The sequence below is a fragment of the Solenopsis invicta genome, chromosome 15 (assembly GCF_016802725.1).
Source record: "Solenopsis invicta isolate M01_SB chromosome 15, UNIL_Sinv_3.0, whole genome shotgun sequence".
NCBI classification, from domain to species: Eukaryota; Metazoa; Arthropoda; class Insecta; order Hymenoptera; family Formicidae; genus Solenopsis; species Solenopsis invicta.
Window position 1 is genome coordinate 4,841,229 of NC_052678.1, and position 10,665 is coordinate 4,851,893.

General features: G+C 37.9%; 3 protein-coding genes across 6 annotated transcripts; 2 read left to right on the forward strand and 1 right to left on the reverse strand.

Annotated features, from left to right (window-relative positions):
- Positions 1-941: 941 nt before the first annotated feature.
- LOC105201585 (GDP-Man:Man(3)GlcNAc(2)-PP-Dol alpha-1,2-mannosyltransferase) lies at positions 942-4,272 on the forward strand. 3 transcript variants are annotated; one of them, XM_039458138.1, is made up of 8 exons: positions 942-1,104; positions 1,794-2,024; positions 2,119-2,351; positions 2,453-2,670; positions 2,740-3,024; positions 3,090-3,349; positions 3,427-3,561; positions 3,684-4,272. In XM_039458138.1, exons 2-8 carry the CDS (start codon positions 1,819-1,821, stop codon positions 3,769-3,771), a joined length of 1,425 nt encoding a protein of 474 aa, XP_039314072.1. In that variant the 5' UTR covers positions 942-1,104; positions 1,794-1,818; the 3' UTR covers positions 3,772-4,272. The 3 variants fall into 3 exon arrangements, with proteins under 3 accessions (XP_039314072.1, XP_011167947.1, XP_011167948.1); XM_011169645.3 differs by having other exon boundaries at positions 1,030-1,246; XM_011169646.3 differs by having other exon boundaries at positions 1,086-1,294.
- On the reverse strand, positions 3,578-6,725 carry LOC105201586 (RNA 3'-terminal phosphate cyclase). The gene is made up of 8 exons (XM_011169647.3): positions 6,562-6,725; positions 6,359-6,502; positions 5,643-5,760; positions 5,212-5,533; positions 4,990-5,131; positions 4,778-4,917; positions 4,550-4,703; positions 3,578-4,486 (listed from the first exon to the last, which is right to left on the reverse strand). The coding sequence occupies exons 2-8, from the start codon at positions 6,413-6,415 to the stop codon at positions 4,262-4,264; spliced, it is 1,158 nt and encodes a 385-aa protein (XP_011167949.1). The 5' UTR covers positions 6,416-6,502; positions 6,562-6,725; the 3' UTR covers positions 3,578-4,261.
- Positions 6,726-7,287: 562 nt separating this feature from the next.
- On the forward strand, positions 7,288-10,478 carry LOC105201587 (vacuolar protein sorting-associated protein 37A). Of its 2 annotated transcripts, none has more exons than XM_039458141.1 (5): positions 7,288-7,572; positions 8,071-8,260; positions 8,526-8,640; positions 8,737-9,258; positions 9,506-10,478. In XM_039458141.1, the coding sequence occupies exons 1-5, from the start codon at positions 7,484-7,486 to the stop codon at positions 9,850-9,852; spliced, it is 1,263 nt and encodes a 420-aa protein (XP_039314075.1). In that variant the 5' UTR covers positions 7,288-7,483; the 3' UTR covers positions 9,853-10,478. The 2 variants fall into 2 exon arrangements, with proteins under 2 accessions (XP_039314075.1, XP_039314076.1); XM_039458142.1 differs by lacking the exon at positions 7,288-7,572 and adding an exon at positions 7,605-7,859.
- The last annotated feature ends 187 nt before the right edge of the window (positions 10,479-10,665 follow it).

Here is a 10,665-nt window from a genome sequence, read left to right on the forward strand (position 1 = left end):
ACTTACGGTCAATTTCTTCGTTGTCCAACAACTCCTTCATTTTTTCTGCGAATCTTAATCGAGCTGCATAGTCGGTATATTTCAATTCCTGGGTTATGAGAATTTTGTAGGGATGAAAATTCATCGCTTTCAACATTCTGCTAAACGATCGACGAGACATTCCGAGAGCTTGAGCATGTTTACCGGCAGAACGGCGTAGACTTCGTTGCAAAGAGGTGCAAACGCGTATCTCATTTTCAGGGGTTCTTACCGTTCTTGGTTGCCCTGGAGGCTTTTGTTTCGTGGCTGTGGCTGTTTGTCGGAAGTTTTTGACCCACAGATTCACAGAATTACGAGAGGGAACCGGATCTCGTGGACGAAGAGAATATTCAATACGAAAATCGCGAATTGCTTGAACGTAGGACTGAGTTATGAAAAAACGCTCGCAAACGAACACGCGTTGTTGCGGCGGCCACTTCTCCATACTGGAACTGTACTGATATGTAAACATAAACCTTCAACCATCTATTTTTCGCTCCCGGAGTTACAGCGCCCTCTTTTCACTTGGAGGGGAATAACGATTTTTTAAAATGTGTCAGGTTTTTCTGCCCAACCCTGTACGTATTGATATGTATTAATATCAATGTTAATGTAAATAATTCAGACTATAATAAATAAAAAATTACGCGAAAGTAGACGTAATTAATCATTTGTGCACATTCTCGACCCCTGTTCTGGATGGAACATACGCGATACGCGTCAGATTTTATTTGCAGCAAAATGGATATTAGCACGGGCAACAACCTACATCCATTTCTCGAGAGATAGATGTGGGTTGTTGTCCGTGCTAACATCCACACTGTTTTTAACAGCGGGTTGCAAAATGGATGTGACACGTAGTTCCCATTCTGACCAGAATAGATGTGCGTCACTAGTGTACGGGAGTTTCGAAGCGTTATAGGAAAAAGGCCGCCGTGGCCGCTCTCAGATTCCTCTCTGGCAATGCACTTCTTTATTCAGACTTTTGTTGATATGTAGAAATCGTATTTATCGACGTATATTGTACAGTTGGAGGGAGAAAGAAAAAGTTATATTCTGGCGCGACAGCACGCGACAGCGAGTGAGGTTAGTTTTTCATGCGTGACTTATTTTCGCTCGCGAGATATCATCCGCTCGAGAGCTGTCAAGAAGTTACACGTCGGCAAGCTCGGCGGGTTCCACGTGCAGATCCGCGAGTGGCCGCAAACATGATTTTTTACTTCTTAATGTAAGGGATACTGCTCGTTAGCAGCTCGTTAGTGCGATCTCCTGCATGGTGTGTAACTGTAAATTGAGTTTTTTTAGCTTTAACAACCTTTTTTTCCTTTTTTTGTGACTATTTGTTTTCCACCTCGTTGCCTTTTCATTAGAATAATGATTAGAATGATTATCTCGTGAGAGTATTCGACCTGGAGAATTTTGTGCTCAGTCGATTTAATTAGCTTTACATTACATTTATTAAAACATTGAGGCAATGTTCTATAATGTTGATTTGATTATTATTAATTTCCCTTTTTGCGATTTTGTGAAATTTTTTAATTTTTTTTTCATTGCTACCTTAGAATAATTGAATTTTTGTCTTGTATCTTACAAAAAATTATTTGAAATGTAGAATGCAACATTTATACTGCTATGTAATTTTTTATGTAATTATCTTTAGATGATATTTGTAAGAGCTTTCTTTAGTGATATTCCATAGCATTAATTAAGAAATTGTGTCTTTATAATAAAGCTTATCAATAGATGTATCCATTGAAATCAACTTGTTTTTGTAGGACACCCATAATCTTATTCATAAACATGCTGTTACTAATAGCAGTGTGTAATGCACTCTGTATACTCGTTCTTTTGCCAATTCTATTAATAAAATGGAGAAAGTTTTACTCGAAGAAACGTGAGGAGAGACAACAGACTGGAACGGTTGTTGGGATCTTTCATCCATATTGCAATGCAGGTGGAGGAGGCGAGAGAGTGCTTTGGGCTGCTGTTCAGGCCATACAAAACAAGTATGCGCCAACATTTTATGGCGTCTAATAATAAAATCTTACAATTTTCAAATACATCTTTCTCTAATTCACATTTTATATTAAATGCTTTCAGATATCCTGATGTACATATAGCTATATATACTGGTGATCTTGATGCGGATCCTGAAAAAATTCTCAGCAGAACCGAAAAGACGTTTAACGTAAAGTTGCGGCCCAATATCGAATTTATTTATTTGCATGGACGAAAATGGGTGGAAGCCTCCACATATCCTTATTTCACGCTTTTGGGGCAAAGTCTGGGATCCATCTGTTTGGGTATCGAGGCATTAAACAATCTTACACCAGGTGACGTAATAGATGCGTTGGTGCTATTTCATAGTTTCTATTAAATAAATACACAAAAATACAAACAACACTTAATTATACAATATTTATACAAATCGCAGATATATACATCGACACAATGGGTTACGCGTTCACCTATCCTTTATTCAAATATATCGGTGGTTGCCGAGTCGGATCGTACACGCACTATCCCACTATTTCAACCGATATGTTGAAGTACGTTTACAGGAGACGCATCGGCTTCAATAATCGTATTATCATCGCCAGAAATCCGTTGCTTTCCGGAGCAAAATTTCTTTACTACAAATTATTCGCACGTGTAAGTATAAAGCTGCAAATCTGATCAGGAAAAGAGAAATAAGTCTTATTTCACGATAGAACATTTCAGTTGTACGGGTTGGTTGGTAGTTGTGCCGAAATCGTGCTTGTAAACTCCTCATGGACCGAGGATCACATCAATACTATCTGGAAATGTCCAATGAAAACACATCGAGTGTATCCCCCGTGTAGTGTGGAGCACTTGACAGAATTGCCGTTTCTCAACGACGAGGAAAAGGATGATAACATACGCATAGTGGCGATCGCGCAATTCAGACCGGAGAAGAATCATCCGCTCATGCTACGGGCGATGTTCGAGCTAAGATCTATTCTTAAGGATGAAGTCTGGGAAAAGGTGAGCTAGCGGTTTCTTAATAGCACGGAAATGTATCTTAAACTTGATTTAATTGGTGCTATTAGGTCAAGTTAGTTTGCATCGGCTCTTGTCGAGACGCCGAAGATGAAAGACGAGTTAAGGATATGCAAGATTTGGCTAAATACCTGGCATTAGATAATAACGTTGAGTTCAAATTGAATGTACCATACTCCGAGCTCGTGTCTGAGATGCAAAAAGGAACGATCGGTCTACATACGATGTGGAATGAACATTTTGGAATCGGCATTGTGGAATGCATGGCTGCAGGATTAATTATGGTGGCTCATGCTTCCGGTGGGCCAAAGTATGTATACTAGCTCACTCTCGTAAACAGTTTTTAAAATTAAAATATTTATCGTAAAAAATCTTTTATGACTTTAGGGCAGATATCATAGAAACACGAGCGGGTAGTGTAACTGGTTTTCTAGCAGAAAGCGAAATAGAATATGCTAAAATATTGGCTTCCATCATACAAATGCATCCACAGGAACGACATGATATTAGAGTTGCTGCTAGGTATTAATGCAGAGCATTTTATAATTATGATTTAATTATTAACTAATAATTATAAAAAATTATAATTATTTAATTCATATTGTAAGATAAGGATTCCATTATATATTAATTTCCTTTTTCAGATCATCTGTAAATCGTTTCTCATGTCAGATCTTTGAGAAGGAATTTCTTCGGGCGATCGAACCGTTTTTCAGATCGAAACAAGAATAATCTTGTTGCCTTACATTTCTCTAAAATGGTGAATTACAGATATTGTGTGTATAAATGGCTCATTTCAATCAGAATGCACTTTCATATGTGTTACATTATCCCATATGTGTATATGTAACAAACAAGGGTGTTTCTATATGTGTGAGGCACAAATCTGTATTCACATGTTTAGAGATTTAAAACTTTCTGCTTGATTGCGTTAATTTTAAGATTACAGTACATTAAACAATCATAATTTAGCACATAAAAACCATAGCACATTGTATATATAATGATGATGCTTGTTAATGAACTGTATTACTTAAACGACTTCAACATTCTTATAAAATTGTAGAAATATTATTGAAAGTTTATGAAAGTATGTGTGACTGTTAATATCGATGTTGCAATTTATTTGTAACGCGGTGAACGCGAAAGCTGTAATTGATCGACATGATACACCGAGATTGTTAATCACGTGTGCAACGATAAGTTATAAAGCATCATATGATCATTGTTTAACCAGATTGTCGTTAATTAGTCCACATCCCTGGCACTCCAAGACGTAGGACGAGTTATCCCCGTCTTCGGCGCTTCTCGACAAATTGAAACGAAGTCCGCGTTTACCTAGCATTATCTCAGCAATCTGCATAGCAGTCTCTGTATGACAAGTGAGTTTCTTGTCTCCGACTTTGATCTGCGAAGTACCTTTTGCTAGTGCCATTAAAATTATCATCTGTAACAAATGACGCATTAATCTAAAAGTTGAGATACCGCTTCCAGCTCACCACATGCTTACCTGGTCCTGTGTGTGTTCGTCAACACACGCCCCTACTAAGAGCGGTTTTAAAATTTCATTAGCAGCTGTATCACCTGGCGGCGGACCCTCATGACGTCCGGAACCCAAGCCGGAGCCTCCAAAAACGCATCCCGTACTGGTATTACACACTATACTAATATTCATTTATATTTACATTATTGTCAATTTTTTTATCTGATAAAGTACTCTAATACAATAGTTTCTTACTTAATACCAGAACCATTTCCAACAGCCATTGCTCTGTCTTCTCTATAAGCTTCGATTGTAATCGGTGGCACTCGAATGTTGCTTTTTATTAATTTATTTGTCAAAATTGTTTTAGCATCGCTGGCCATCGTGTGCGCCTCCTATAAAATATGCAATACATTTAATTCACATTTTACTAGAATTTATTTGTAGAATCAATCCAAGTGACATACGTTTATATGAACTGATCCAGCCACATAAGACCATCCTGTTATTCCACGAGGAATGCCTGAATCGTTTAAAGTAACCGCATTTAAGCTACTGACCGGTTTTATCCGTAAATGCACCTCGCCTCCACCTTTTGGATAATATCCCCTTCATTTGTCATTAATTTTAGTATAAGTGAAACAAGAGAGTAAATTTAAAATGAGATACAATAAATTGAGTGCATATACCTCTTCACGACCACGAAATCAAAGTCTGCTCCAAATTTATTCAGCATTGGCTTGAACACCTCTGTCAGATATTCTATATGCGGACCCATGGGAACGTTTGTGCCACCCTTCAGGATGAGCGTGATTGTATCATTACATGGAAAAAAAAGGGCGCATGGCAGAGCCACTTGCGCCAGCAAGCAGATGCATCCAGCGGTTTGTGTGTCTGCCACGAATGTTCTCTTGGTCTTGTTTAACGGACCAGGACGAAATTCCAAACGCGTCGATCCTATGTATCCACCTCTGACTTGGGCATTGCACATCTCTTTGACAAGTTCCACACCTGCAGCAAAACAGAGCTAAATTTTCTTCTGTATCTTATAGTGTGTTGACAAGTGTTGACAATCAGTGTTGACAAAAAAAACCATAGAAATTTTCTGCTTTTGCATTACCCTTCAAATGTTGCACCGCGAGACCAGGCTTCGGCCTTCCAGCACGTATATTCTCGATTTCGATAGGGATGCCATAGAGCGTGCTCAGGCTGAGAGCAATTCTCAATACTTGTCCACCCTGAAAGAAGAATCAAAGTTAAATATTTTGCATTATAGATATTAAGATTTTCTTTAATTCTTTGGAGCTGTCATCAAAATTTATAACAGTTACTGACATTTATGAGATTTATGAGATCTATTTGATTTATATTGACTAAAAAATGGTAATTAATTTCAAGTAACTAAAAAGATATAACTCGTATAAAAAAAAGAAAAATATTGAGTTTATTTTAATAACAATAATTCAAGATTTATTATTGATGGCAGATCCAACTGGAGATCATCAGCTCCAAAAAGGTTGTGTGTGTGTGTGTGTGTGTGTGTGGAATACAGCTGTCAACATTGACAGATGTGACATGTTTATAACCACAAAAATTAAATTCATAGAAAATGTTTCAGAAAACAATGTCATATTAAACATCAAACAAGAGATATGTATAAATAATATGTAACATATGTAAATAATAAAATATTTTGGAACGTAGCTCATTCTTTTATAAACATGTTTATTATTATACTGAAAGTATAACCCAATATATTTGTATAACGTATAATATAATATTTAATTTGAAGGAAAATGACAATATTTCGAGGTTTGTTTCTCACGTTGTACTTACACCCTCACCCAAACTACCGTCTATCTGCACAAGGGACATGATGCGATTTCTAAGCATTCATAGCACTCCAGTTTCGCGTCAAAGGAGACGTTCCCAGAGTCACGCCGGTTCCGCGTTTATTTTCGGCGTGCCGCGGGGGAATTTCTGGGGAAAACAAAGATGTAAGCTGATTGTAAGCTGCTCGGTCTCGAGAAGGCACTTACATCTAACTATAGAACGAATCCTGCTCGCTCATAAATCCCGCCGGTTTTTCTCGTGCCGACGACTATCAAAAGATCTGTCTCGTTCCGTCACTCTCGCTTCGCTTTCGTCCGCGATGACAAACGCGAAACTTCAGACAAACTTCAGGATCAAAGGTGACGTATCAAGCAAATTAAGGCCCCATTTTTTAAGAACAAAGTTGATAAATTAAAGTTTATCTATTTCAGAAGAATAACAAGTTAAAATTAAAAATTAAATTATTAAAAATTCAAGTTAAAAATTATTAAATTTTAACATTTAACTTTTAACTTTTTAATTAGTTATCGTTATACCCAACTCTGTTCAAAATTAATTTTCTTTAATTATTTTGATTAAAAAATTATTTAATTAATAATTAAAAATATTATGTCTTGCATAAAGAAATTATAACTTGCAAAAAATGAACAAAAAAAACTATATTCTTCAAACTAATGATGAGATCGGCCTTATCTACGGAAGATTCAGGAATATGCTACGTAGTTCAGTGTGGATGCATCATAATCATAGAGGCGTCGCGTGCAACCTTTAAATTGGGGGGAGGGGAGCTTTGTGATTCTATGTCTCTTTCCGACTTCTTTCTCTCTCTTTTTCTAATTCTCACTCTCTTTTTCTCTCTTTCTGTACTTCTCTCTTTAGCGTTTCTCATTCTCTTCTTTCTCTCTTTCTCTCTCATTTTGTCTCCGTCTCTGGCGCGAGGAAGACGACAGTGGCGCCGTTTGACAAGCGCAACTAGTAACCGAGCCGAAGTGAGCTCCGTATCCGTATTCCCTTCTGTCCTTCTGCGCGAAGTGCAACGAGGTTAAAACAGCTGTTCTGCTGGATGGTCGCGTTGACAGGGACGACGATCAAGCGGATGAGAGATCTATCAGAAATCCAGGCACTTAAATGATATCGCGAATATTCCGTGGGCAAACCGAGAATGTCGCGGTCAAACGCAAACGGCAAATCGACACTCTGAAAATCTTTAACGACAAGTAAGGGCAAAAGACTCCCGTCGTCGGTGGAGGAGGAGGAGGGGAGGAGGAGGAAAAGCTTTCCCCGACGTCGACGTCGTAACCTCTCTCGTTAACCTCACTTGAGTCGCATTCAGTCGCATCCGCGATAATACGTAACTGCCGATAATACGTTCGACGTCGACCCGTCGCGAATGGCCGCCCACATCACGAAAACAATCGGACTACCCGTCACGCTTGTTCTCGTAGTGTCGCTGTTCCAACAACGTCGAGACAATCGTGGGTTTGTCCCGTGATTCGTGACGTTGGTGATCGTCTCTGAGATTTTTTCTCCCGCGTCCGCGTCATTGTCCCGAATTGCGCGAACGTCGCGCGTTTTTTTAATGTATATATCAGAGAGACGCTTGAGCTAGCAACATAATTGAGTTTAATGCTGGCTCAAGGTCACAGTTGTTCTCTTAGGCTCTGCTGGTCGCAGGTGTGTCTGCTAATGTGTGTAACGCAATAAATGTTTTGCAGTGTAATAGAGCTCAGAGAAAATGTGGACTATCAGGTGGAATTTCAAGCTGGGGAAAGACGAATGGCTATTATGGTTTCCCTGTCGCCAAATTTCCCACTGGAGAAACCAGTACTTAGAGTTTCCCCACCGATAAGTCATCCCTGGTGCAACGAACATAGTGAAATTACCAGTGCACCAGGACTACTCAATGTAAGCAGAGAAATTTTTATTAAGTACTTGTAAAATATGTAAAAATATGCATTATACAGTATGTATGAGAGTTATTCGGAAAGTAAGGTTCCATTTCTATATAGTTTTTTCCATATTTGTTTTCCGTAGTTATTTCCATATTTGTTTTTGGACCTTACTTTCCAAATAATTCGTATTAAAATTAAAAAATATATATTTTTTATATTTTATTTATTTTCATGTATTTTGCAAGTACAAGATAATAAATCTTTTTCTGTTACACTAGTTTTCAGTACATAGTGATCTCGGTCGGGTTGTCCAAGTTATTATCAGAGAATTCAGCAAGAATCCACCACAATTTTTAGAGGATATTTCGCCTGGCTCTACTAAGCCTCTCTCAGGTATATATATATATATATATATATATATATATCTATTTTATTTATTCCATCGTGTGCCAATATAATAAAACATTTTTATTTTACTTGTAATTACAGATTTGCAGGGAAGAAACTCGCCGTCTTATTCGCTTCAGCAGTATCCCGTCGAAATCCCATCGACGTCGTTCAATTCGTATTACAACACGCAATATCCGCATCTGTCGTCCTCTAACGCGAATACATGCATTTATAATTATAATTATACAAATTCTGGTCACACGTACGTCTCGACCTCGAAGTCATTCGGCAGCACGTCGCATCACTCGTATATTCCAAGTTCGAGCAGTAGTGCACTTCAAAATTCTACGTCCGCGCTGTACAATACCTCGGATCAGCACAGCACTTACCTAAATTCACATTACGCGAACGCGAACTACCAACAGCCGTTGCCGAATCAGTCGCAGGCAAAGGCGCCGCAGAGTATAATATTTCCCGAATTAAATAATTTAACAAACGAGGAATTGAAGAGGCTCAGCGAGGATGACGACAAGCTGGACGACTTTCTGGAGAAACATTCCCAAATTAAAGATATAAATATGGCGATCGAAGATACTATGGACTGGGTTGAAAAAACTGCCGGTAGGAACAAAAATATCTTTGCTAGTGAAATATTAATCCTCGGAGTTGAAAGTTTATAATACAGTTATTGACGCTGATTTGTGAGATCTATTTAATCAATTCAAGATTTATAATTGTAGACATGAGCTTATTAATAGGCAATAAAACTAGAATATTAATAGATGTGCCGGCACAAATCGATCTTTTTCAGCGTATCTGTTAACAATCTGGTTTGATTGCTTATTAATAAATTCATATTTTCCCGCAGAAGCTAATGCAGCCAAAGAACCCGAATTGAAGCAGCTGCAAGCTGATGTAGCGGACAAGGTGAAAACGGTGGCGGCGCTGAAGGCCAGATACGATCATCTTATACAACGATACAACAAATTGTCAGAGGTCTTCACGCCGGATCACATAAAAGAATGTTTAAGGCAAGCAGCGGACGAAAGCCACGAAGAGAGCGAAAAAATCGCTGAAGATTTTCTCAACCGGAAGATCGACGTCGAGCGCTTTCTCAGTACGTACATTGAGTGCCGGAAGCTGGGTCAAGCTAGGCGAACTAAGGAAGAGAAACTGGCGCATCAGTTGAACGAATTGAAACGAGCTGGTTTCTGAGATAAATAAAATATATATACCCATTTTTTTCTATGAATCGAACAAAAAACTGTAAATAAGACTTAGTTAAATTAAACGTTATTGTGAGTTTGAATTTATAGCGTTCGTGATTACCAAATGTCTAAGGCGGCCAGAAGATTCAACTGAGAGAATTCGGCTGAAACATATTTTGCATAAACTCGTTACGTTCAACTTTGTTTCTTATTTATGCTGCATTCTGCAATTATTTTGAATCGCGTAGCATTCCACAGAATTGATGCATACACCACACCCTCACACCTACACATACACTTATACATAAGTGGCGCTAAATGAATGAAAAGTGGTTAAAAGCCAAGAGTGCTTTAAAATTAACTTTGATGGAATAGATTTATTCCAGACAATTTAATGAGATAAGACAGCAATATAGTGAACAGATAAAAGAATCAAGCGTTGAAACTCGTGTTTAACAGGTCCAATTCAAAATGAGTACTTACTCCATAGTGAAAATAACATGGCTTTAATTATGTTAGTTTTGCACAAGTAACATGTACGCGTCGCGCTTAATTCTCTGACAGAGGTACGTTTTTTACTCTGTAAATATAAATGTGCAGGGATGTAATTAAAATCGATTTTTGAAAATTTGCCATTCGGTGACATTACTTTTAATTATTTATCCTGTTAATGTTCCTAATATTGTAACATACTGAAAAATTATATGGATATACGATAGAAAATCGAAAACAAAAATATTGAACTTGAAGAGATTTGAAACCTTTTTCCTTTCGGCTGTACCTAAAAAAATCATAAAGAGCGAGACAAGATTAATGCGGA